Source organism: Miniopterus natalensis, chromosome 15 (genome assembly GCF_054644295.1).
Source record: "Miniopterus natalensis isolate mMinNat1 chromosome 15, mMinNat1.hap1, whole genome shotgun sequence".
Lineage (NCBI taxonomy): Eukaryota > Metazoa > Chordata > Mammalia > Chiroptera > Miniopteridae > Miniopterus > Miniopterus natalensis.
In genome coordinates this window covers 8,390,854-8,417,732 of record NC_142095.1, presented here as the reverse complement: position 1 = coordinate 8,417,732, position 26,879 = coordinate 8,390,854, and the positions used below count along the sequence as shown (strand labels likewise).

Here is a 26,879-nt window from a genome sequence, read left to right as displayed (position 1 = left end):
TGGCAACACCACCAACAAAAAGCTCTTGGAAACTGAAAACATTATAGAAGAAATGAAAAAAATTTCATACAAAGGCTATAGAGTCAAGTTAAGGAAATTTCCCAATAAACAGAGCCAAAGGCCAAGAAATAGGTAATAGGAGAGAAAAGACAAAATCATTACAGGATCATTTAAAAAGGTTCAACAGATGAGTAAACAGAGTTCCAGAAAAGAACAAAAAAACAAACAAAACAAAACAAAAACCCAGAAGAAAGGAAATACTGGAGAAATTATTCTGAAAAATTTTTTAAAACTAATGGTCATGAATTTCTAGATTGAAAGAGCCTCAGTACCCAGCACAGTGGTTGAAAATAAACCAACACTAAGGCCCACTACCATGATAACTCAGAATACTTGAGTTAAAAAGATTATAGGAGAAGGAGGAACCATCACAGACAGGATTAGGGGGCAGAATAACCTCAGTAGCACCTCTGGAAACCAGGTCACAGTGGAGCATTTATGTTCAACATTATGAAAGAAAATTATTTCTAACCCAGACTTTTTTAAATCAGGCAAACTATAAGTGAAATATGGAAATGGAATAAAGATATGTGCAGAAATGCATGGCTTTAGTAAGTGAGCAATACTAATAGTGGAGAAAGTACTCAAACTAAGAACAGAGAAGTTACGTGATCCAGGAAGCATTGCCCTCTGGATGGTGGTAGAGTGAGATGGGAAGTACCAGACTCCAGGGTGGAGCAGATCAGGAGGCTCTGGGTGGGAGTCCTCCTTAAGAAGATGATACTTTTGCAGAATATCTCATGTATATGAATGTGTTGAGGGAAGATTTACATAGCTGGGAGAGAATTGGGGATAAATTTGACAGGTACATAGAAATAAGCAAACACTTACTCCAGGGAAAACAAAAATGTTATGCAGGAAAGAAAAGTAACTATAATGTACAATAAGGCTCAGCTTTATCAATTATATAATCATGTTATGCACACAGTGAAAATCAATTTAACCAAAATTACAATATATCTTAAGAGTAGAGAGTTGATAATAGGGTTAATTCTCATCTTCCATAGTGGGAAGTCCATTAGATAATTTCTAAAACTAAAGAATTATTACTTAAGGGGTAATAATGAGACCATGTTACATAGAGAGATGAATATAAATTCCAAAAGAATAAGCTAAAATGAGTTGAAATGGTTGCTTGTGGTGAGAAGGATGAAAGGTAAGAGACAACAGTTTTTCTTAACGAAACTTACGCAGCTATAGTACTCTTAAAACTGTACGGGCATGATGGTGATTTTAAAAATTAAAAAGAAAGAGCAGAATATTCATTTGACCTGTGTCTTCACATAGAAGGATTTGGATGATGTTTGAATTCAGAGCATAGATGTGTAGAGAAAGTCAGTGGTTGTGAGTAAATAAGAGTGGAGGTTGTGAACAGAGCACAGCCAGCGAGAAGTGGAGGATACTTATGGGGAAAATGTTTATCTGCTTACTGTGCTGAAGTAGTAGGAGGAGAAGAAAATGTGATTGACTTTTCTATATAGTAAATGTCAACATTATCATAATTTATGTCTCTCTTCCAATGAGTAGGTTCGGAGAGTACCAGGTTCTAGTGGCCGTCTTCATAAGACAGAAGATGGTGGCTGGGAGTGGAGTGATGATGAGTTTGATGAAGAAAGTGAGGAAGGGAAAGCAGCAATTTCACAACTCAGGGTAAGATTTGTTAAACTATATGCGTTAGCTAGAGCTCTGTCTTCTTGTCTGAAGCCTCTGAGATAATACTTTATTCTGTGATTCTGGTCAGCCTACCCAGTTAAAACATAAAAAATGCAAGTGTTTGTGACAGAATTTCCTTGAACAACCTTATCAACATCAGGAGCCCAATTAATTTTACATGCAAAAGTGGACTGACAGGTCTGTTTGAATATGATGATATTTAGGTCATATATAAATGCCTCAAATCTAGAGATGAAATCTACAGTGTCAGAGATGAAAATACACTGGGTAGAATTAATGGCTGATTATGCATTCCAAAGAAAAGATAAGTGAACTTGAAAGACTAACAATAATAGAAACTTTGACCCTGAGGTCTGCTGGTCTGCTGGTCTGCTAACCTACCTGAAGAGTAATAGTGTATCTCTTCTTTAACTGGTATATTCTGGATGATGCTGGTGGTGGTGGTGGTGGTGGTGGTGGTGGTGGTGGTGGTGGTGGTGGTGGTGGTGGTGAGTGTATTAGTTTTTGCTAGAAGCAGTAAAGATAAGGGTCTTGTTTTCATTTGTTTCATCACTGTTGCCTAAAGTTAATGCCTCAAGTTGATTGTTAGGACTCATTCCCAAGAACAGAAAACAAACACAAAGTCAGATTTACAGAATATTACAATGTCTTAGATGGAAAATAGATTGGATGGTATTAGCAGCAAATTAGACACTGTAGAAGAAAAGATCAATGAACTTGAAGGCTAGCAGTGGAAACTGCAAAATGAAACTGAGAATTTTTAAAAACTGAAAAGAGAATCATTGAGCTAATACAAACATTAAGCAGCATAATATACATGTTATTGGAGTCTCCAGTATATATAGGAAATATTAATTTATGAGGTCATTGTAGCCTTGACTGCTCAGAACCTTTTGTGGAATGAGTAGTGGATAGTGCTATATCTTTGCCTGCTTTTAAGAACAAAGGCTTCTTGGAGAAATGGCTGATTACAGGGCTTTTGCAGATAATATACAAGATAAATCTGGAATACCTTCTTTTGTCAGAAAGAAAATACTTTTTATTAAAACAAGAGGTCATAATAGTACAAGAACCTGGTTGATGGAGCTCCTACTGGCCAAATTAGCAAAAATTTAATCATCAAAACCATTAAGTACAGTAGTAAATTATAAATAATTTGAAAAATAGGAATCCACGAGTTCATACCAATAAGTGGGGGAAAGGGATGTTTTTTCTTTATAGAGAGAATTGCCAGTGCTGACTGGTAAGTGTTGGAGTGTTGGAGAGGGAAAATTATCATTTTACAGCCATCATAACGCAATCATAAAGATTAGATCAGGCAATAATCATCACCAGATGCTACATATAGGAGAACATTTTGATGAGCAAGTTATTTACATGGTTTTTAAGTATCTCTCCAGAAGTGCCTTTTAGTTGCAAGGTACAAAATAGTTCCTGCATACTGGAGAAATCAGAAAATGCCCAGGGTAGATGATTAAAATTAACATCACTAATGAGGGGCAGACAAATGTGTGAGTCCCTTAAGATACAATACCCTAGGAAGGACACATCACTGTGTACAATTCTGGCTGGGAATTCGTATAATAAGTCTAAATCAAGGGGAGCCATCAGACAAAGCACAGATCAGGAGCATTCTGTTCAAATAAAGTGTGTATTGGAGGGGGGGTTGTATTCTTCAAAAATATTTATGTTCCAGATATAAACAATCTAAAGAGACATGACAGCTGACTACATTACATGATCCTAGAGTTCAACCTATACTGGAAGGAAAACGAAAGGCTATAAAGGACATTATGAGGTCCGTTGAAAAAGTTGGGTTATGGATGATAAATAAGATAAAAAGTATTATTGTTAAATTTACCGAAGTTGGTAACTTCAGTAGTGTTGTGTGAGAGAATATCCCTGTTAAGAAATACACACTGACTATTCAGTGGTGAATAGCTACGATATAAAATGTTTGGGGTTGGCCATATACTTTCTGTGATACATTAGCTATTTCCCAAACCTTGACTCTCAATAAAATGGTAATGAAGATTTTAAGATAAACCTAAGCTGACTTGTTAACTAGTCCAAGTCTGTACTTGGTAGAATTTGCAATAAGCTGATAGTTGTTTAGAGATCAAAATTCTGGTTTTTTAATTCTCCTGTGGTATCCAGAATTACTACTGACTGTTTTGATTTATTTAATAAATTTAGCTTAGGTTTTCATATCGCAGATTATCATTGGTTTTTCAGTTTTGGCTCAAGAGTTTTCTCCATTAAAGCCCGTAATCAGAATACTCTGTGCTGAGGATGTATTAAATAATTAGCTTAAAGGTTGACATTTGATCTGGTATATTATGCACATAATATGTTCATAATTAGTAGAAAGAGTTGTGCCTTGAAAAATGCGACCTTCCTACTTTCTGAGAACTCAGTCTCATTATGTTTGTTTATAAACCTCAAATTGCGATCTCTTCAAATACCGTAAGTACAGGCCCTGTGGACAAAGAATGCAATAGTCATGACAGTTTTCTTTTTCCAGAAAACTTTCACTAGAGTTGCTGTTGAATTAATGTGTGGATCAGAGTGAAACGGAGTTGACTTGCATTTCTACATTCTGTGCAGTTTGGAACTGTCTGCAAGTAACCCAAGTTTTGAGTTAACAAGCCTTTTTTTATATTTCTTTTAGTCTCCCCGAGTGAAAGAATTATCAAATTCTGAGGTAAGTAGTTGTGATTATTGAACTGTTAAAGTATATGGGCTTTTGTTTGGGTTTTAATGTTAATGTTAAGCACACTTTTCATATGTGCCCAAAATGGGAATGAGGTAAACAAGTTGAATTTTATCAGAGACCTTGATTCTGAAATTGAATGGACCTTTGCAGTAAATTGGTGCCATTGCACTTATTTTAAAAGTTGGCCTAAGGGCCCAGAATGTTCTTCCTTGCTCGCTTGTATGTCTTTATGAATTACTTTTTGGGCTTGGGTTGCTTAAAATAAAAAGCAGTCTTTTTGCATTAATCTGTCCAGGAATTTGTCATGTGCCACCTTTACTTTCTGGATTTTTTCTTAGCCTCTTCTCTTGTTAAGTGGATTCATTTGTCTGTGGTTACTGCCTCATTGTAATAGGGAACCCTACCAAACAGAACCCTGTTAAGCTGGCTGCCTTATGCTCATTACCTGAAGAGAAGAACCATCTCTTGGGTGCTTTCTGTCATACATCCTTCCATCTGGCAGCATCTACATTCTGAGCTCAGTATTTGGTTTACTGTCAACACATGTCTTGCTCTTAATTTGTTCTTGTCTGTGCTCAAAAATAACTATTTTTTCCACTTCATTTGTGTGCATAATATACAATTTGGGTACACGATATGTACAGGAATTGTGTGCATAGTATTGTATTGTTTAAGACTAGAAATAAATACTGTACTTTGGCATATTAACAGGCTGTATCTGACAATTTATATAAAACAACTGTTCATGAAGGTTTCTGGCTCCTTTTTGATATGAGGTAGAATTGCATATCCCTGCCCCTTGAAGTTAGGCAGGACCATGGAAGTCACTTGTTTGCCAATGAAATGTGAGCAGAAGGAAGAGCCACTCTTTCGTCCCTCTAATTCTTTTTCTCTTTAACTCTAAATTTTGGCCATTCCATTGATTTATTTTCACTAACTTTTTCTCTGCAAGCTACATAATTAAAATTTATGAAATAGTTCAAATATGCAAAATATATATGTAATGTCTATGTTATAAAGTGTCATATCCATTTTGAAAAGCACTTCAGATATGTTAAGGAATTATTGATCGTCTTTATAAGTCATGGAAAGTCCCTAGACATAGAAAAATGTAGCTTCTATAATTTTGTATTGCATACTTAAATCTGTATTTTGTAAGTGTATTTTGCTGGGCAAAGGGGACAGAGTAGATATAGTTAAAAGTAAGTATGATAAACCAAACTGCTATTTGACACTTGATCTTAGCCAGAAGGCTGAGAAGCCATGAACTGCTTTTCTGAAGAAGAAAAAGTGAACTACTAATATATGCTGCAGCATCACTGAACCTCAAAAACTATGCTAAGTGGCCAGCCGGGCGTGGCTCAGCTGTTGAGCATCGACCTATCATCCAGGAGATCATGGTTCGGTTCCCAGTCAGGGCACATGCCTGGGTTGCAGGCTCCATCCCGAGTTGGGGGCGTGCAGGAGGGCGATCATTGAGAACTCTTTCAGTGATGTTTCTATCTCTCTCTCCCCCTCTCCCTTCCTCTCTCTGAAATCAATAAAGACATATTTAAAACAAAACAAAACTATGCTAAGTGAAAGAAGCCAGACACAAAAGAACACATAGTTTTTTGAGGTTCAGCCAACCTTGCTCAACGATGATGAATTAAATAGTATTCAAGGTTGTGCATTATGTGCTCTTGTTACAGCTGTTTCCAACAACTGATCCTGTGGGTACTTTACTTCAAGTTCCAGAAGAGATTTCTGCTACTCTACCTCAGCCAGCTGGGCAGACACCTGCACAGCCAACTCAAGTCTCTCTCCCACTCCCCACAGAGCCAGCAAAAACCGCTCAGGTAAAGCAGGGCATGCATTAGTGCTAGCCTTTTGGGGAGATACAGAAAGCAGAGTACTGTGGGGCGCTGCCTACTGGAAGGTCGATGTTGTGGTGAATTTTGAAACAAGGTAAAATTCATTCTTCAGTTTTAAATGTATGAAGATAAGAGAGTTTTACAAGGATCACACAGGTTTTTAAGCAAAAAAAGAGTATGTTAACAATGGAAAAATTCCAAACATCAAAAATTTGGGAGTTAATTTCTTTTTCTTTTTTAAAAAATATATCTTTATTGATTTCAGAGAGAGGAAGGGAGAGGGAGAGAGAGAGATAGAAACATCAGTGATGAGAGTCATTGATCTGCTGCCTCCTGCATGCCCCCTACTGGGGATCGAGCCCGCAACCCGGGCGTGTGCCCTGACCGGGAATCAAACTGAGATCTCCTGGATCCTAGGTCGATGCTCAACCACTGAGCCACACCCAGCTGGGCGGGAGTTAATTTCTTATCAGCTTTTTATTAGATCCTTAATATGTTTAACTTTAGAATGCAGCTACTGAGTTATCTTGACATTAGAAAAGTTGTCAGCTGTTCTCTTTTTGTTCACTTATGTTTGTGTTACTTATTAATACTGTTGCCATCCATGATTTTCCCGTATTACTCTTTTAAAGATATTTGTCAATTTTATGAGGGTTGATTTTTATTAAAATGAGGTAATGTAATCTGTGACTCCATGTAATCATGCACACACAGACTTCTGAAAGCAGTCGAGGGAATGGGGGCCCCACTGGGAACCCCCACGCTGTATAGCTCCTACTCCTTCCTCAGGAAACCCCAAACGCTGTATATAATATGGGGCCTTATGCTGTGCAGTTCAAGTAAGGGTTTCAGAGTCTATTCACTTACTAAATAGTAAAAGTTTCATTTTTTTCTAGCATTTAGATGGAAAGAAATAAAAGTGAAAGCTCTGATTTTTTTCTTTGGTCTGCCTTTGGAGACCACTGAGCGCTTCCAGTTCATCATGGTGCTAACTCCCTGTAACCTTCTCATCACCCAAGTTTTCCATTTCTCCCTATCATACAGGAAAGATACAGTTGTCTTATGAAATCTGATGCAAAGATTGGATTAATTTTATAAACAACTTAATTAGCATATATATCATCCAGTGAGCAAGAGGTGGCTGTCAGGTTTCAGAAAGGATTAGTTTAGCCATTAAAAGACCTGATACCTCCAGGTTGCGGGGCTTTCTGAGGGACAGCCAGTTTAGACCCTATCTGTGTATTGCCATATGATACACTGGCAGATTTTTTAAAGAAAGAACTTGGCTTTGTTTTTTTCACCCTTGTAGGGAGAAACGGGGATCTGAAAAAATATAAAATAAAACTGTGGTCATATGTGGACTTTCCTGGGGGGCTGAGTCAGGCTAACTTTCAGCTCTTGTTGCTGCCTGGAGGGCATGTCCTCCCACAGCAGGAAGCGTCCTAGGGACTAGGATGGTCTCACCTGGAGATGAAGAAAATTCTGCCAAGTGGATGATTCCTCTGCAGATGACCAGTAGCCACCTCCACACTTAGTAGTCCAGGCAATGACTTTTCTACCTTTCATTGCTTTTTAGGCTCAGTCTTCAGGAGCAGGTTCACAAGAAACCAAGATCCCTATCAGTCTAGTACTAAGATTAAGGTAAGTAGCTGTTTTTCTTTTGTTTTCTGAATATGCTATTTTCTCTTCAAGTTACTCCTTGTTCCAATAGTCTGTGCCTGAGAGTAACCGGATAGGATTGTGTTTCCTCCCGGCATCAGGTGCTGTTTGCTTGCTGGTGTACTATTTCGTTCAGAAGTAATAGGATCAGTGTGAGGACCTGGATGTTAACAGGTCAACTGCTACATTCTCTTAGTTGTTTCTCCACTAATAGTGACAAATTGTGCATTTGCAATATAGGTAGTTTAGGAATATGGTATTTAATTGAGGAACAGTTTTTAGGGGAGTAGCACTAAGTTGGCTTATCTGAAAATTAGTTTTGTAATTGTGACCATATAAATACCATGGACTCTGAAATCAACTAACCCAAGAGTGAAGTGCTTTCTGATTGTGATAGATTAGATAAAGGCCTTGTTCTTAAAAAACTGAAGGGAAAACCTCTAAGCATATTTTTGGTCTGTTTCTCCATTTTACAGCAAGTGCTCTAAATTGATGCTTCTTGGTGGGGCTGTGACAGATTGCTCACAGAAAGTGTCATAGGTGGCGATCTGTCCATTTTAACCCCCTCTCCCTTTGTAGGTAGTTGGATTAGGATTCCAGGGCAATCTTATCAGAATAGCTATGCATGTTTTATTGCTGTAAGGTCTCTTTCTACTCATAAAGGCACTTAAAACTTTTTAGTTTTATTTATATTTATTGATTTGAGAGAGGGGAAAGGAGACGGTGGGGGAGGGAGAAGCATCAATTTGTTGTTCCACTGATTAGGCATTCATTAGTTGATTTTTTGTGGGCCCTGACTGGAGATCAAACCTGCAACCTTGGCGTATCTGGACGATGCTCTAACCATTTAAAAGAGTTCCACTAAATTATATTGACTCGTCCCTCCTTCCATATATGAATTCCTAGTCATCTTCTCATTATAACCATAACTAGAGAGAGAGGTAGCAAGAGCTGTTTGGAGAATGTTTTTGTTTTTGGGGGGGTTTTTAATCCTCACCAGAGGATATTTTTTACATTGCTTTTCAGAGAGAGTAGAAGAGAGAGAGAAAAATCGATGTGAGAGAGAGACACATCGATTGGTTGCCTCCTGCATGAGCTCTGCCAAGGGCCAGGGTTCAAGCCTGCAACCAAGGTACATGCCCTTGGCCGGAATCAAACCTGGGACTCCTCAGTCTGCAGGCTGACGCTCTAACCACTGAGCCAAATCAGCTAGGGCTGGAGAATGTTTTGATTTTACCACTAGGAGCAATGAAATTATGGCATAAATGTGAAGAAAGAAGATTTGGTTATCTTTGCTGTATAGAAGTCTACCTTATCTCATCTCAAATAGTTCTGAATTAATAGAGTACCTTAGTAATCTCATTTTATTTGTACGTAGAGAATACCACTTGTCTCTTTCTGAAAATTTGTTATGCTATCTTACAGCAGTCAATAGGCAGTACAAAAATTCTGTTTGACATGTGCTTCCCGAAGGTGGAGAAGATACTTGACATGTAGTTAGCTTTTTGAGAATGTGGTTTCTTAATGGACTATGTTGCAGTCCCATTGATAGAGGAGGAGGCTAGATTCTTATTCTTGCTGATGAAGACTTTGAAGTCAAATGACTGGAAGAGATTTAGACCAGTTAGCATATGTTGTCTTTAAAGGTGTTTGTGCTTAGCACATCAGTTACATCACTAGTGATGCTAAGCATTTGATCTTACTTTCAATCAGCTTTCAGAAAGGATAGATTGAACAATTATGTAGTCAGCAGACTATGTATAGCACTCTCAGCTATTGAGGAAGGGTGCTGAGAAAAGAGAAAATGAAATGCCTCACTGGATAATCAAGTCTAGGTTGGAAGCTGATTTGAATTATGTACTAACATAACTAAAAACAAATTTCGGGTGGTATAAAGGCAGAAGTATAAGTCTGTGGGTGCAGGTGCACAAAGAAAGCAGTGCAAGGGACGACATCACGTGGGGGCAGGTTGTGTTGGAAATAGGTAGGTATATTTTAAGCACAATTTCAGTAACATAGTCAAGTATTTGTCAAATAGACCTAAGCCCTCTGCATTGTTTAGATCAAATGGATTTGGGTCCTAAGTGGTCAAGACTTGTCTGCCTTTAGACATAATGGTCTGATTTCTCCACCTTTAACGAGAACCTCCAGAGAGCTAGTTAATCTCAGTACATGGTGTGTGTGGTGAGTGATTGCTGCACTTTTCCCTCCCTGGTCATGTGTTGGATCTGGGGAGTCATGTATTAATTGTGCCTGTGTGGGCCCAGTTGTTTTCCCATCTTCTTGGACTGCCCAGATTCTACCTGTCCATTAAGTCCTGTCTAAAAACTACTTCTGAAATTTTTCTCATCCCAGTAGAACCAATCATATGATCTATGGGAACAAAACAATGTTTCTTGAGACACAGCTTTTCTCATGTATGTTGGCAGGGGCTGCGTGCGTAAATTCAGAAATTGATTTTACACATTCTGGTTTGTTTTTTTTTTTAATAGGAATTCCAAAAAAGAACTAAATGATATTAGATTTGAATTTACTCCTGGGAGAGGTGAGTCATTGACAGCATTGGAACCTAGTAACTGCTGCTTTGTTTAGTGAAGTGTGTTGTGTGTTTTGTCCTGGAGATATATTTTGCTGTGCTAAAGGGCGATAAAAAGGTTTAAAGGGATTTGGGGGCATATGAATCAAATAAAAATGCAGTTTGTTTACTACCAGCCTCATTTAGGAAACCTAGTATAGGTGACCCTTGAGCAGCATGGGTTTGAACTGTATCAGTCACTTATACACAGATGCCTTTTTAATAAATACTGTAAATATATTTTCTCTTCCTTATGATTTTCTTAACATTTTCTTTTCTCTACTTTATTGTTAGACTACAGCATGTAATACATCTAACATACAAAATATGTATTATTTGACTGTTTATGTTATTGGTAAGGCGTCCATCAATGTTAGGCTATTAGTAGCTAAGTTCTGGGGGGAGTCCAGAGTTATACACAAATTTTCAATGGCACTGGTGGTCAGAGTCCCTAACCTACCTGCTGTGTTGTTCAAGGGTCAGCTATAGTAATACTATATTAATATAAACAGTAATTAATATAGTTCTAATTTACTGTTGGCCAGGCTTGTGCTCTGATAATGTGCATTATCTCATTAAATTCTCAAAACAGCCCCTTAAATAAAGATTATTATCCACATTGTGTGGATGATGAAATCAAGAGAGAGGTAAAGTAACTTGTTGCAGTTCACACAGCTGGGAAGAGGCATAGATGGAATTCAAACCCAGATCTGTCAGAGTGCAAAGTTCTTGCTCTTGTCACTGGACAGGGTTGTCGTCCTGACAATAAAGAAGAAACATGGCTTTAGTTTCCTCTCTCCCGAGGCTGAAATTGAGCCCATCATGTGTACTTTCTAGCCATGAACTTGACCCTGGAGCAAGGCTTATTGCCTTTGTTACTCGAGGTTCAGATTTGGGGAGTGGCCGGCAGCAAACAGATACCTGTCCTTTGTGCCATGCTTAATCTTCTTGCTGTCTTTTGTATCATCAGTAACTAACTATTGAAGACAGTAGATGCAGGTACACAGAGGTGTATTCGCTCTACTGTTTTAAAACCAGGTAGTCACATATTTAAGATGTAATTCAAATTGCTGGTCATCTGCACGAGTGCGTGCACACCCCCTCCCCAGCTCCTTCCTCCCTGCTAAGGGGCTCAGTGTGCAGCTCTCAGGAGAGAGCACCTGAGTCATTTGGAGGTGGGCTTAATTGGGAATACTCTGTCTTCATCTTTTTAGTTTCTCATTATACCTGTTGTTCAGATTATACCATCCCAAATAGCTATGGGAAAAAGCCCATTATAATAAATAAATTTTAAAAATTTTAACAAAAAACTTGGAGTGTGATCCCCAGAAACAAGAAATTACATTTTATTTTTTTCAACATTTAATTGTGAAAAAAATTCTATTTTATTAGCCCTGGGGATATTGCATGGTCGTTGTCATGTCTTAGAGCTCATCAGACACAGGTCAGGGTTGCCCTCAGAACAGGAGTTTTCTCTGCAGCACTTTCAGGTTCTCTCTCAGCAAGGACCTGAAGCCCATATAAATGACACCGTTATTTAGAAAGTTAAATTTGCGTTCAGCTCACATTTGCCATCTGGTTGTATTGATTCTGCCCTCTAGCTAGACCTGTGAGAATTCCTCACTTGGGACGGTCCCAGTGGTTGGAAAACCCTTTGTGGGGCGGGGAAGACCCCCTACCTGCCTTCTTGGTTCTGTAGATTTAACAGCTATGTCTGACAGTGCCAACACCTGCTCTAAGAGTGTGACATGCATGCACCAGAAATGTAGCACCTTCTTCTTTGTCCTTGCAGATACAGCAGAGGGTGTCTCTCAGGAACTCATTTCTGCTGGCCTGGTCGATGGAAGGGATTTAGTCATAGGTAACTCCATTTTACTCTGCCCTTGTGTCTCTATGTACTTAAGACCAAGAAAACCAGGCTTTGATTCCAGTGAGCATGTCAGTTCTTGGAATGGTTCTTGGCTTGGCTGAAATAACAGGTATTCCAGGCAGTTCCTTAGAAAATGGAAAATTTCACTTCTGAGTTCGCTTTGTGACCTCTGGTGATAGTATGTGAAAGCCCACCCAGGTCTCTGGGAGACTGTGGTAGAAGTGATGACAGAAATCACAAGTTAAAGTAAGCTTGGCCATGTCTAATACGTTTTGGAGGATGACCTATACCCCGTGGAGCTAAGAGGTAAGCAAAAATCTTGAGAGATTTAGTCCTAGAAAAGGCAGGAAGTCAGAAAAGGCAGTCAAGTCAGAGGCACATATTCCTGAAGGAAAAGACCAATGTCGGGCAAATCAGTAAAGGTTTTCTGTAAAGGGCCAGACAATAATAGCTTAGGCTTTGTGGGTCATGTACAGTCTTTATTGCTTTTATACCATTCTCAGTTCACAGGCAGAACAGAAACAGGCCACAGGCCGTGTAGTTTGCTGGCTTTCTGGTCTATGAATAGGCAAATCATACCTCTGTAACCTGAATGTCTTCCCTAAGTTAATACAGCATCTTAAAGAAAGTTCGTTTGGCAATGATTTGAGATTTATTTGTGCTACTTGGAGTTGAGTTTAAAAAATACTTTCCTTTGGAGAGTGATCTAACTTTCTGCTTCCATTTTAATTACACAGAGAAGATTCTAAACTACCATTTAAATTCTTAAAATATAGTTGAAAATGGATTGACTGAGCTTCTTATTACTTTCTCTGTTTGTATGATTACAGTGGCAGCTAATTTGCAGAAAATTGTGGAAGAACCTCAGTCGAATCGATCTGTCACTTTCAAACTGGTATTTGTCTCTTCCTCCTTATTAAACCATCTTACTTTTTACACACCAGCAGCCCCTGCAGACCAGCTTCCATATTCTCTGGGGTGATGAGAATTTTCTTTTTCTTTCTTTCTTTCTTTCTCTCTCTTTCTTTCTTTCTTTCTTTCTTTCTTTCTTTCTTTCTTTCTTTCTTTCTTTCTTTCTTTCTTTCTTTCTTTCTTTCTTTCTTTCTTTCTTCATTCATTCATTCATTCATTCATTCATTCATTCATTCATAACATGTTTTTCATTTTAGAGTGGGGGGGTGGATCACCAGTGGCCAGCATCCCTTTAAAGAGTTCCATTAGTAAACTTACTGCACATGTCCCCTACCTTTCTTCATCAATGTGAGAGAGAAACATCAAGCGCGGCCTCCTGCTTATACCCCAACCAGGGATTAAGCCTGCAACCTGGGCATGTGCCCTGAACAGGAATCAAACTCGCGATCTTTCAGTGCACAGGACAATACTCAACCAACTGAACCACATTGGCCAGGGCTGGGTAATGAGAATTTTAAACTACCATGGATTATGTTCATTTAGCCCTGCCAAGGCCCTGGGTTGAAGTCTCCCTTTGAGTGGCCTCCCTTTTTCTGCCCTTCCGAGGAAGCCTCCTACCCCAGGCCCTTGACTCCAGCTGTGTGCCCAGCCCCCACCCTTTCTGGAAGAGGCCCATTCATCTACCTCCCGTCTGTATCCCAGGGATCTGTCCCTCACTGCCTGCATTCCCACAGTCCCCATATCAGTTTTAATTGCTACCTGCAATTTGTTTATAAATAACCACAGCTTCTCATTTTGTTCGGTTCTTAGGCATCTGGTGTCGAAGGCTCGGATATTCCTGATGATGGTAAACTAATAGGATTTGCCCAGCTCAGCATCAGCTAAATCCCAGCCCGGATGAGGAGGCCTCAGGAGATTCCACACATGCGTGTCTCTGTCACTTCTGTTGGCCTAAACCCACTACTGCCAAAGAACCCAGCAACAAACCTCCCAGCTAGGAGTTTTAGAGGTCTTTCTTTATGTTCTTCCTGCCGTCATTCCCCCCTTTCCCACAGGGAAAGAAAAGTTGGATCACCAGTGGCCAGCATCCCTTTAAAGAGTTCCGTTAGTAAACTTACTGCACATGTCCCCACTGTTCTCCATCTGAGAAGTGTCCCGTGTGCCTCAAGGCCCAGGAGGAGATCTTTCAGCTCATCTTGCCTTACTCCACTGATGGCGCTGGGTGGAAAGCAGCAGCTATATTGGGCTTCCTCGTGCTGCCTGTGCTCCCGCACCTGACAAGATGTGGGGCATCTTGGGATATCTCTTTACCCCACTGAAATAGCAGTTAAAAGTTGATTGTTCAGCTGGAGCCCAGAGAATTTAATTTAGGGTTTTTTTTTTAATCTGATGTGAATTCTAGCAACCTTTGTTAGGAAAAAGCACAGCCTCAGATGGAGGCAGCCTAAACTGTCTTCTAGTTTTGTTCGTGATGTTTCTAAGCGTTTTGCTGAAGCTGCTCTCAGGCACCCCTCTTCATCACTCCCTCCAGAAAGGGTTGCTAGCCTTAACTTCAGCTGGTGCAAAACATCTGACTGTCATCGAACTTCAGCCATCGGATCCTTCAAAGTGGAACTTCGAACTGTTTTTAGAGAAAACACCAAGTATTGGCTTATTAAAGTGAATTTTCCCAGCAGTGGTTTTTGGACAGAAAAAATCATAACTCATATCATTGTGGAAGTTATTTATTTTCAGAATTTAAAAATTAAATTGAAGAAAAACTGCTCCTCAGTCCTCCCATGAAAATCAGTTTGCCTGCCCTCCAAGTCATGAGGAAATGCAAGGCTGAGATTTCTGCAGCAATAACGGAGACTCACGCTGGGCTGGAGAGGCCTGCCTTCGCCCCCTCGCCTGCACTGACCCTTTGGAGGGGGTCCACACTGCGGTGCGCTGAACCTGACCCAAGACGGAACATGAAACCACATGTGCCGTGACTTAGGATTTCTGAGTAGACAGTATTCGTTTGATTTTCTACAGAAATAATGTAAATTATTCTTTAGGTTTTGAAAAAGCACTCATAATGCAATATGTGAATAATCAGTGGAGTTTATTTTTTCCCCTACTGTTTCACAGTTAGCCTTTGTCTAACTGCACATAGTTCTAACTTGGTTTTGTATATGAAAGGGATCCTCAATCTGGCCTTAACACACTAAGAAGGGCTTTGGACCCCTGAAAGGGGAGAGTTGCCTCTGGGAGTGGCTCCAGCCCTGTGCAGCATTGTTGGTCTGTGGATAGCAAGGTTGCTTTACCTAGTTTTCTCTTGGAGCATCTCTGAAAGCTCTCCCCACAGTTGACTTGTCACAGTTCTTGTTTCACCCTGAGCTTGTAGTTTTAGTCAAGGGCTTTCTTCACCTACCCTGGATGCAAAGGCATGTTGGGAAAGGGGTGGATATTGGGGAGTAGGCGAGGGGATGGGTTTGAGATGGAGGTTGGGAAGAAAACAGATTAGAGGATCAGACACGAAAGTCCATGGTCCCAGCAAGATTGTTAACAGAAGGGAGCCTGCTGAGCCTGGAGAGAGGAAAGAAGGTTGATCAGCTTGCTGGAAACAATATTTAGCTTTTTCTTTTTTTTATTATTTTTTTCTAATTTATTTTTATTTTTTTTTGGAGGTGGGTGGAGGGAATAAAGACAGGAAGGTAGGAATAAGTTTGAGAAGGGATAGTGTCTTCTTTGGCGAAGGACTAGTGGCTTGCCTTAGAGTCTGTGCTTTGGTGTCCAGTGAGCCCATCATAATCTGCTTGTGTATGAATCCAAGGGGTGTGGCATCACTGTTGTAGCTTTCTGTTTGGAGGCCATCGGTAAGTAGCAGCCCTTCCTCCTGTTGGAGTTTTTCCAGCCAGCCATTACTTTTGGACAGCAGTGGGACAGGCACAACAATACAAGTGGGCTGGGGCTTTCTCTTTCCTTTCAGTTCATTTTTGGCCCTGCTGGGAATTAGGAGTCAATCACCAAGCCCCAGGACAGTGTTATTTCTTCTGCATGATGTATGGTGGACTCCCTTTGCTGACTTGCGCAGTGATACTGAGAAAATAAGTGAACAGAAACGTCGCAGGTGGGACCGCACGTGACCTAGTGAGAGACCTCACTCTTCTCCAGGAGTGGGGGGTGGTGCAGGGTACACCTCTGTCTCGAGGTCCCCAGGATTCCCGGGTCCCAGGGGTAGGGACTGACTTTAGCACAAGGTAACATGTGCCAATGCTGTTTGTGAAATGTATGGTCTTTCTAAATGACTATTGGATTTGTTTGGGGTTTTTGCTTAAGTTTTGAACCAAATCCTAGAGCCAGCTGATATTTAATAATCCAGAGGATAGAATAATCATGTATCAATAAATGGAGGTTCCTCCTTATGATGTGTGCTAGATTTTGGAAGATGTAAAATATTTGACTCCCCCCCCTTTTTTTGACTTTGTATTTTGCTGCATGTTTCCTTCATTTTTAATCAATAAAGAGTAAACTGTCTGGTGGTGTAAGGAATCTTTTCTTTAGTGGCAGTAGTGGGGAGTAGCAGTACTAACTTTAATTTTTCATGCAAATGCAGAAAAGCCAAAGTACACATAAACCAAAAAAATGTGTGTATTGATCTACAAGTTAGAACAGCTTAAAGTCTTTGTACAAATGGGGAAACTGAAATCCCATTGGGGAGAGAGAGAGGATTCACCCAAGGAAATTTGACCAGGCGGGACAGAGAATTCCTTATGTTGATCTTTTCTGACTGATTCTGCTTGTGGATTTGGGCAGGGGAAAGATGCTTGATTCAAGCTCTTGGGAGTTTCTTTTGGAAAGTTCAGAACAGGGCTGAACGCATCTCCATTTGGCTTCAGTATTGCAATGGTGGGATTTCGTGGAGAATTCTAGGCCCCCCTGTATTCCTCCACCTTCTGGATAAGTAATCTCCCTGATCATAATTCCTTCCCAACAGAAGATGGCATTTGATCAACCATAGGACTGCTTGTGGGTCTTGGTAATCCAGAGCTCAAGCCCTGGATCCTTGGAGTTGGCAATTTCAGCTCTGATTGATTTGCTTTTAAGATAAGCAGGTCATAAAAGTAGATTCTTGACTATTGTGTGGACAGAGAAGGTGTTGGTTATTCAAAAGTGACCATGGCGTATGTGGGGACATGTGGGCACAGCAAGAGTAGATGGCACCCCTCCACTTGCCCATTCTTTCTCACATGATCAGATCTTGTCAGGAGGCCTGATTCCCTAGCTCTACCTCTTTAGAGTAGTGATGCTCAGTTCATGGATCCCTTCTTTTGGTCAGCTCATCTACCCCTTTATTTCTTAGAGCAGTGGTAGTTTTGTAGCAAAATAGAACAGCAAGTATACTGAGTTCCCATATACCCCTTAAATCCACACATGCACACACTTCCCCACTGTCAACATCCATACCAGAGTAGTACATTTATTGCAGTCAATGAACCTACATTGAAAAGTTACTATCACTCAAAGTCCACAGTTCACTCTTCCTGTTGTGCATTCTATGGGTTTAGACAAATGTATAGTGATATGTGTCCATCATTACAGCATCATACAGAATAGGTCACTGCCCTAAAGTCCTCTGCATTCTGCCTGTTCATTCCTCTCTCCCTCTAGTCCCTGGCAACTGCTGATCTCTTTACTGTCTCCATGCTTTAGCCTTTCCCAGAGTGTCATATAGTTAGAATCATACAGTATGTGGCCTTTTCAGAATGGCTTCCTTCACTTAGTCATATGCATTTAAGGTTTCTCCATGTCTTTTCATGGCCCATTTCTTTTTAGCACTGGATAATGTTCCTTGTCTGGATGTATCACAGTTTATTAATCCATTCACCTAATTGCTTCTGAGTCTGGGCATTTATGGGTAAAACTGCAATAAACATTCATTTTATGTAGATATAAATTTTCATCACCTTTGGGTAAATACCAAGGAACCCAATGGTGAGAGTATGTCCAGTTTTGTGAGAAGCCACCAGCTGTCCTCGAAAGTGGCTGTACCATCTTCACTCCCACCAGTGAGTGAGAGTTCCTGTTCTTTCACATCCTCACCAGCATTTGGTGTTGTTGGTGTTTTAGATTTTGGCTGTCCTAATAGGTGTGTAGTGGCATCACGTTTTAATTTTCGATTCTCTCATGACATGATCTTGAACATGTTTTCCTGGCTTCATACAGTATTATAACACTATGAATTCTTTAGGATGTGGCAGTTGGTGGCATTGGGCGGGTGGAGCATGCTGTGTAATGTTAATGTAAGAAAACATTCAAACCTGTGAAGAATTTTTTGGTGAGTTTATTTGAGTCAAACTGACGACATATTCCGGGGAGCCAAAATCTCAAAGAATTGAAATGATGCTCCAGAGAATGGCAGTTTTGCATCCTGCTTTGTAGATTACAATCAAAGGAGAAGACAGAAGTGGGTTACATGAAATCCACTGGGGATAGATTAGGGAGTGGGGAGAAAGCAAAGTGGGGGAAACCTCTGGAATTGGATTAAAAGTAAAATGATAGCCCAGCCGGGCGTGGCTCAGTCATCAAGCCTCGACCTAGGTTCCAGGAGATCGTGGTTTGATTCCCGATCAGGGCACATGCCCAGTTGCGGGGCTCGATCCCCAGTCGGGGGCGTGTAGGAGGCAACAGATCAATGACTCATCATCGATGTTTCTATTTTTCTCTCCCTCTCCCTTCCTCTCTCTGAAGTCAATAAAGATATATTTAAAATAAATAAATAAAAGTAAAATGATAAGACACATACTTTTACGTAGGTGGGTACAGGGTAGTCCACTGTCAACAGTTAACAGGATATCAATAACAATGAGAGGATTGGGTCTCTACCCTGGTGCTCTGAGGGCCTGGAAAAGGGGGAAGTTGCTTTGTTTTGCGAAGGCATGTATTAATCAGGTATGTTATCTCAGGTGCAAAAGAACAAACAGGCTTAGTTAAGGTGAAAATTAACTTTTGTTAGGGAAAAATACTGCCTCAGGACATGACTACCTATCATAAACTGCTTATGTTTAAAAAGTTTTAATTTCAGACCGTCCTTTGTGGTTACTTTAGGTCTCTGAGTTTGCAAGGCCGCCAAGCAGGCCTGCCCTGAGCAGTTCAGGTTTAGTATGTGGCCCCTTTTTGTCCACAATACTATATAACTGGTTAAAGCTCTGCCCGTGGGCTGGGCCTGAGAGGTTTTCTCAGTTAGTGTGATGCACGTGTCTATCACAGTCAATAAAACATCCTCCAATTCCGAAATCCAGAGCGGAGTGTTTGTTCCATCTTCTATCCTCCGGGAGCTGAAGTGTGAAGGTGGAGCTGGGCAAGGCTGGGTTAAACGTTAATGCAGCTGTTAGAGCCAAGAGGAACCGGGAACCCTGGGCCAAGGTTCATAGCTCTCTGCCAGCCTCAAGTTGAGGATGTAGTGACCAGCAGACATGGCTCAATTTTCCGACGTCTTGGACGAAATAGGCAGCTTCGGTCGCTTTCAGGTGCAGCTGCTGCTGCTGCTGAGTGCCCCCACCTTTCTGTGTCCCTTCTACATGTTCAGCCAGCTCTTTACCACCTTGGAGGAGACCCACTACTGTTCAGTGGCCTGGGTCAAGAACCACACCTTCAACCTGAGCGCTGCTCAGCAGCTGTCCCTGAGCATACCTCTGGATGCCGCAGGCAACCCCGAGCCCTGCCTCATGTTCCGGCCACCCCCTGACGGTGCCAGCCTGGAGGACATCCTCAGCCACCGCTTCAATGAGACCCAGCCTTGTGAGGCGGGCTGGGACTATCCTGAAGGCAGGCCCCTGTCCCTAAAGAATGAGGTAGGTTGCCTCTTTGGCTGTCTGTCTACTTGTTTGGGGTCTGTCGGTTCCTCTGTCTTATGCTTTGCCCTCAGTCACTGGTGTCACTCACTGCCTTTGTCTTGCTCCTGTGTCCCTGTGCCTGAATGACTGACCATCGATACACCTGTTTGTCTCTTTGCCAATTCCCCTTTTTTTCATTTTTTCTCTGCCTCTAGGCCCTCTCTATCCATTTTCTCTGTCTGTCCTATCTGCCCATCTGTCCATTCACCTTTGCCTGTCCTTTTGTCTGTTCTTCTGCCTGTCTGCCTGCCTTCCTGTCCCCTCCTGTTTTTCTGTCTTTATGCCTTTCCGTGTTCTCATCTGTTTGTCTGTTTGCCTTTTGCATTCTAACCTGCCCCTGCATGTACGCCTGCTCGCTGATCTTGCTGTTTCCCTAACTCTTATCTCTTTCCCTGTCCTCTTGGCTGCCTTTCTTTTTTTTTGTCCATTGCTTTTCCAGAGAGAGAGAGAGAGAGAGAGAGAGAGAGAGAGAGAGAGAGAGAGAGAGACATTGATGTGAGAGAGACACATCGAGTGGTTGCCTCCCGCTTGTGGCCTCACCAGGGCCTAGCCTGCAACCAAGGTATGTGCCCTTGGCTGGTATCATACCCGGGACCCTTTGGTCTGCGGGCCGACGCTCTAACCACTGAGCTAAACCTGCTGGGGCTTGTTTGCCTTTCTGATCACTTGCCTTGGGCTTCCTACCTTTTAGCTTTTCTCTCTCTCATGCCTTCAGATCACTACAGCCCTGGGTCTCTCTCTCTCCCTCCCCCTCCTCCTCTTCCCTCCCTCTCTCATCTCTTTACTCCCCCTCACTGACCCCCTCTTCCTCTGTCTCTCTCTCTTTCTTCCTCCACCTGCCCACCTCTGGGATGCTGGGGGACACCAGTGATTCTAGGACTTGTCCTGTTGAATACCGATCATTGTTCTTGCTCAGTTCGTTCTCTTGGAGGGACCCAGACAGAGAAACAGAAAGGTTCCCACTCCTTTCAGATTAAGAAGACCCCTCGGGAAGTATCTAGGCCCAGTCTGTTTCTTCCTAGGTGGCAGGACAGGGCTCAGAGTGGGGATAGGATAGGACTTTGCCAGGGTAACATGATGGGCTGACTGTGGAGCTGGGACTCTCACGTGGGCTCCTGCTGCCCAGTGCCTTGCAGAAGCGGGATGGTGCCGCTCTCACTGTTATGGTGGCAAATCCCCGTGGGCCACCAGAGAAGGTCCCAGACAAACCCTCCCCTGTGGGCGTTCCGGCCGGCCAGGTCAATGACTGGCATCCCGAGTTGGAGCCCTCTTCACCTCTGTGGCATCTGCAACATGCGACCACCACAGGAGGCTGGGTACATCTTGGCACCTCTCCAAGCCACAGTCTTCGCCCCTGCACAGTGGGGATGATAAGCCTTCGTGGGATCAGAATGATGATTTAATGACATAAGGGATGCATAAACTACGGGAGGGAGTGAATGGTGGTCACTGAGCAGGGATGCCAGCATCGGAGCCGTCTGATGGCTTGGCACCCATGCCTTCAGATCACTACAGCTCTGGGTCTGAGGCGTCTGTGTCACCAGCTGTGAGTTTCACTTGCACACGGGCCGTGCTCCCTCAGCCGAAGCAACATTGACTGAGAGCGTCCCACGTGACGCTACTGTGCAAAGAATGTTACATGTTTTAATTCCTTTATTTTTTTAAATATAGTTTTATTGAACTTGCTTCCAGCTGCCCCCAGACTCACATCTGCCTATGTCTGCCCCAGTTCAACCTTGTTTGTGACCGGAAGTACCTGAAGGAGATGGCGCAGTCCGTGTTCATGGCTGGGCTCCTGGTCGGCTCGCTCATCTTTGGGCCCCTCTCTGACTGGTAGGAACCTGGGCCACCTCATCCCTTCCCTGCCGTGCTCTTAGGCGTCCGGCACAGGGCTGAGTTTCTCCCTCACATGGGGCTCCCAGGTGGGCCTGCGTGTCCTCTGTCACACAAAGAGCCCAGGGCAGGGCTGGTCTCCCTTTCTCCCTTCCCCTCAGAGATTCCCTCCTGGACTGTCCCCTTTGTACTTTAGGATTGGTCGCAAACCCAGTGTCCTGATACAGCTGCTGCTCTTCGCCCTCATCGGCCTGGCCACAGCCTTTGTGCCCAACATCGAGCTCTACACAGTCATGCGCTTTGCCGCTGCTCTTCCCGTCGCTGGGTTTGCCTTGAGCAGCATCTCGCTACGTGAGTATCTGGCCCTGACGCCTTCAGCCACAGGGTGAGGCCTTGGGGACTGGCCTCGTTCCCCAGACTGCCTGGGGGGGCCTTGTTAGGTACCCACATCTAATGTGGTCACACCTGTGCTTCCTGGGCCGGGACTGAGGCCCACTCCTGACAGGTGGCTTCCCGGGAGACAGGGAGTGATTGAGCCGGGTGTGGCTCGGCCTCAGCATCTCCGTTCACAGTTGCAGAATGGGTGGGGCCCGCTCGGAGGACTCAAGTCATAGTCCTGGTCCAGTGCAGCTTCTCTGTCGGGCAGATGGCCCTCGCAGGACTTGCCTACGGTGTCCGTAACTGGAGGTTCTTCCAGATTGGGGGCACTGCGCCCGTCCTGCTGCTCTTCTTCTACTTCTGGTGAGCAGGTGCTTCCCCGAGCAGGCCCCTGGGTCATCTGTGCTCCCATGGGGTTGGAGCGCTGCGCTCCCATTCATCTCCTGGGATGCTCGGGAGGCCTCTGGGAGAGGGGGCCCCCTAGGGGCGTGGCTTTTAGTGTGCCCTGGGACAGCACCAGGAAGGCTCCGGGGGGCTGGGGCAGCTCTAGGACTCCACGCCCACAGTCACAGCCATTCCTGACCTGCAGGGCTCTGCCGGAATCTGCCCGGTGGCTCCTGACCCGGGGGAGGGTCGAAGAGGCCAAGCAAGTGATTCAGAAGGTGGCCGCTGTCAACAGGCGGAAAGTCTCCCCGGAGCTCCTGAGCCAGGTACTTAGGGCAGGGCCTCTGCCTGTACCATAATCTGACCCACACAGACCATTCTGCTGGCCCCTCACTCAGCGTCTTCCTCCTAGCTGGCCCCGGAGAAGACAGGCCCCTCAGGGAATGCCCTGGATCTGTTCCGACACCCCCAGCTCCGGAAGGTGACCCTGATTCTCTCCTCCATCTGGTGAGGGCGCTGGGGCCCATGCCCCTCCCTGGTGTGTGTCAGCGGGATGCGGGATGGTGGCTCCCTGGCTGGGATGGGCTGTATGGGAATGAATGGGTCTCTCCCTGTCTGTGCTACTGTTTCCTGTGTGACTTCTGGCCAAGACAGGCTCTGTCTCTGAGTGTGATGGTGTCTCATCACCCAGAAGTGATAGAAGGACCCTCGGATACTTTGTAGGTTTGTAGACAGTCTGGGGTACTTTGGCCTGAGCCTCCTGGTGGGGGACTTTGGCCAGGACATCTACCTGACGCAGCTAATCTTCGGAGCTGTTGAGGTGCCCGCCCGCTGCTCCAGCATCTTCTTGATGCAGTGGTTGGGCCGCAAGTGGAGCCAAATGGGGACTCTGGCCCTGGGTGGCCTCATGTGCATCATCATCATCTTCGTCCCAGCAGGTACCAGGACTGGCTTTCCCCGGGCCCCACCCACTCTCACTCACCTGTGGCTAGAGGCCCATTTCTTCTCTTTCCAGAGTGAGGGCTTCCCTGGGGTTCAGGTACAGAAAGGGTGAGGATTTGGGGTGGGCAGGGCAGGGAGCAGGGCCCAGGTGATGGGCTGTCTGTCCTCCGTGTGGCTGACCAGCATCCTTCACCAGATCTGCCTGTAGTGAGCACTGTGCTGGCCATTGTGGGGAAGTTCGCCATATCTGCTGGATTTTCAATCTCCTATGTCTACTCTGTTGAGCTCTTCCCCACCATCATCAGGTAAGGGCTGCTGGTGCAAATCCTGCCCCTCTGCTCCCAAGACCTTGATTTTGGCCATCTCTCCCCCAACCTCACCGCCTTTCCACAAATAGCTTTTGAGGCTGGCTCTGGGGCAGTGGTGCTGGGTGGGATCCAGGATAACTACAATGTAGTCCAAACCCCAGGTTGTCCCCAGGCTGGTGGAGGACAGACAGAGAAGTAAGCCATGCCCTGGCCCCATCAGGACTGCACTATGGAATAAGTCTAAGAATGAATGGCTGAGGCCCAGCTGGTGTGGTCCAATGGTTGAGCATCAACCCATGAACCAAGAGGTCACTGATTCCATTCCCGGTCAGGGCACATGCTCGGGCTGTGGGCTCGACCCAGTAGGAGATGTGCAGGAGGCAGCTGATCGATAATGTTTCTCTCTCATTGATGTTTCTATTTCTCTATTCCTCTCCTTCTCTCTCTAAAAAATCAATAAAAACATTAAAAAAAAAGAAAAGAATGAATGGCTCAGAAGGAGCCATCAGGTGGGGGAAAGGCATATTTAGGAGGTGCAGCCTTCCACCTGAAACTGGATAGACGAGCAGGAGGGCAGCGGCTGACAGAGAGGCTGGGAGGTGGCAGAGCGTCGCGCTCGGTTGGACTCTTAAGAAGTTCACTGTGCAGGACGACGGGTGGGCGGGCTGGATGAGCCTGGAGGCCCTGCAGGCCTGGGGGGTCATAAGGGATCTGGGCTCTCCCCAGGAAGTGTGCTGAGGTGGCGCTGTGGCCTGGGTTGAGAGCGGGTCTGCTCAGTGGGTACTGCCCCCCCTCAGGCAGACAGGCATGGGGCTGGTGGCCATCTTCACAAGGATCGCGGGCATCCTCACGCCCCTGGTGATACTGCTGGGCAACTACCACAAGGCCCTCCCGATGGCCATCTACGGCGGCTTCCCCCTTGGGGTCAGCTTACTCTGTGTGCTGCTGCCTGAGACAAGAGGCCAGGCCATGAAGGACACCATCAGGGACCTAGACCAGGGGCCCCAACCACGGTGAGCTGCTTGCTTTCCCTACAGCCGGGAACCCTGGTTTCACATCGTGACCCCCAACTCAGAAGCCAAGCCTCTACCTCACCATTGGTCCATTGTCACGGGAGGGTTTTAGGAACCACAGATATCTGCCTGGCCTTGGGTTAGATCCCCCCTACTTTGGGGAGGGGGAAGGGACACTCCTATGGGACCACTTCCTGGTCAGCCAGTGATGCCTTTTTGCTCCCTCCAGGACTAAGAAGTTAGCGTCCTCCAAAAATGAAATGGGGGCCTCAGAAAGAACTGTGAGCAGCACATACTTCTGATTTCATTCCCCTGGACACGGCTGGGACCTGAGAGCAAGACAGGCTTTGCTGCTGAAGGCAATACTCCAGGACCTAACTCCAGCACCAGCACAGCCTGCCAAGACCATTTCCAGAGGCATCCGGACGGGTCTTTCTCCTTCTAAAACCCTTCTTATCCCTTGAGCCCCACCCCAATACCCTCTTCTGGGCCAGAGTCTTGATCTTAACTTGTTCTCTGAGAGTCTTGTGAGGGGTATGGCTCCCCGGGTCCCCTCAATCTCTGTGGAGCCCAGAGGCAGTGGTAGGTGCTGCTTTTTGTCTCTGTAAACCCTGGTCAGAAGCGTCCAGCAGCTCCCTCCAATACATGGACAGTTGTTACAGTTCTCAGCGCCGAGGTGACGGACAGAAGTTCTGTTTGCTTCTTGCACCCAGTCATGCAGTCCCAAGCTAAAGTCTTCCCTTGGGGGCAGTGAAAAGTTTTTCTTGGCACAATGGGCACCCAGGCTGAAATTGCTAAGGGGAGAAATAAAAGCCCAGAGAGGGGCGGGAAAGGGCCATTTCAAAACTCTAAGATGTGGACACCTGCATCCCTTTGAGGCACATGATCTTTCCTGGAAAGAGACTTAAACAGACCCTCTATTGACACAAGCAAAATGCAAAATTCACCCATTGCCTCTGGACAAGTCTTCAGAGACTTTTCCTTTCTTTAGGGGTTGTGGGCTATTGGGGAGAAAGAGTTTTCTCTGTATATATTCAACGTGCCCTGTGGCTTCCTCTAATCAGTGGGTAGATGTTCGTCTTTGGGCGGTTGCTGATGGGAATCAGCAGCTGAGACCTCGGAGAAGGCATTCGGGCCTGATCTAGACTTTACCCCGAGAAGCCGTGGGCAGCCTGGGCTGGGCTGTGGCTGTTCTCCCTCGGGTATTGGTGAGCACAGAACAGCCCAGACTCAGGGAACATGCCAGCAACGGACCCATTACTCATGTTGTGGTCAGCTTTGTGGGGGCTAGTGCAGGGCTCCCATTTCAGGCTTGGGTGCGAGAGCCCTCCTACTGTGGGCCTCAGGCTTCCCATTTGCAAAGGGATGATTTTATAGGTCTCTTAACACTAATCATCAAGGACTCTAATCTCAGCCGCCCTGCCTGGGCATGAAAGGCAGAGGGCTTCAGCAGTCTGTCCTGGGCCTAAGGGGCAGGAGAGGAGGGCCGCCCTCCATCCTCACACACTGCCAGGCAGGGGGCGGGCTGAGTCCTCCGCCGTGGCCCTGACTCATCCACGCTGGGCTTTTTCTCCCTCCCTGCCCACCCACCCGCTCATCTGTCAGGGGTCCTATGTGCCGGGTCCCACTTTGGGAGCATGGTGAACCCAGAGATGGACAATTCTGGCTGTGAAGCTGCCCCCAGCACCTTGGGAGGATGCCACAGGACAGGAGGTTAGAACACTGGTACCAAACAAGGCAGTGGACCTACGACGACACCCTGAGGCTGGCCATCCAGGCAGAGGACTGCAGGCCAGATGAAGGGAAGGCAGGTATGGGGAAGCTTAGCCGGGGGCAGGGGCT

General features: G+C 44.6%; 2 protein-coding genes across 3 annotated transcripts in view; both read left to right on the top strand.

The window, feature by feature from the left end:
• OXSR1 (oxidative stress responsive kinase 1) overlaps positions 1 to 16,820 on the top strand; it is a 68,573-nt gene extending 51,753 nt beyond the window's left edge. Inside the window, exons 11-18 of one of the 2 annotated variants that reach the window (XM_016196180.2) lie at positions 1,588 to 1,710; positions 4,406 to 4,438; positions 6,142 to 6,288; positions 7,880 to 7,944; positions 10,455 to 10,507; positions 12,330 to 12,398; positions 13,238 to 13,302; positions 14,130 to 16,820. In XM_016196180.2, coding sequence (XP_016051666.1) covers positions 1,588 to 1,710; positions 4,406 to 4,438; positions 6,142 to 6,288; positions 7,880 to 7,944; positions 10,455 to 10,507; positions 12,330 to 12,398; positions 13,238 to 13,302; positions 14,130 to 14,204 — 630 coding nt within the window. In that variant the 3' untranslated portion in view covers positions 14,205 to 16,820. The other variant, XM_016196179.2, reaches the window with a different exon arrangement.
• Positions 16,821 to 19,759: 2,939 nt separating this feature from the next.
• SLC22A13 (solute carrier family 22 member 13) lies at positions 19,760 to 25,658 on the top strand. The gene is made up of 10 exons (XM_016196217.2): positions 19,760 to 20,137; positions 21,909 to 22,012; positions 22,209 to 22,363; positions 22,585 to 22,753; positions 22,980 to 23,100; positions 23,187 to 23,281; positions 23,498 to 23,712; positions 23,913 to 24,021; positions 24,822 to 25,037; positions 25,267 to 25,658. The coding sequence occupies exons 1-10, from the start codon at positions 19,760 to 19,762 to the stop codon at positions 25,337 to 25,339; spliced, it is 1,635 nt and encodes a 544-aa protein (XP_016051703.2). The 3' UTR covers positions 25,340 to 25,658.
• The last annotated feature ends 1,221 nt before the right edge of the window (positions 25,659 to 26,879 follow it).

What these genes read in the sequence shown, in the direction of transcription:
- SLC22A13 (XM_016196217.2), top strand. Translation starts at nt 19,760, where the DNA reads ATGGCTCAATTTTCCGACGTCTTGGACGAAATAGGCAGCTTCGGTCGC. An exon ending in CTTGAGCAGCATCTCGCTAC is followed by an intron (nt 22,364 to 22,584) that starts GTGAGTATCTGG and finishes CTCCGTTCACAG; the next exon opens with TTGCAGAATGGGTGGGGCCC. An exon ending in CATCATCTTCGTCCCAGCAG is followed by an intron (nt 23,713 to 23,912) that starts GTACCAGGACTG and finishes ATCCTTCACCAG; the next exon opens with ATCTGCCTGTAGTGAGCACT.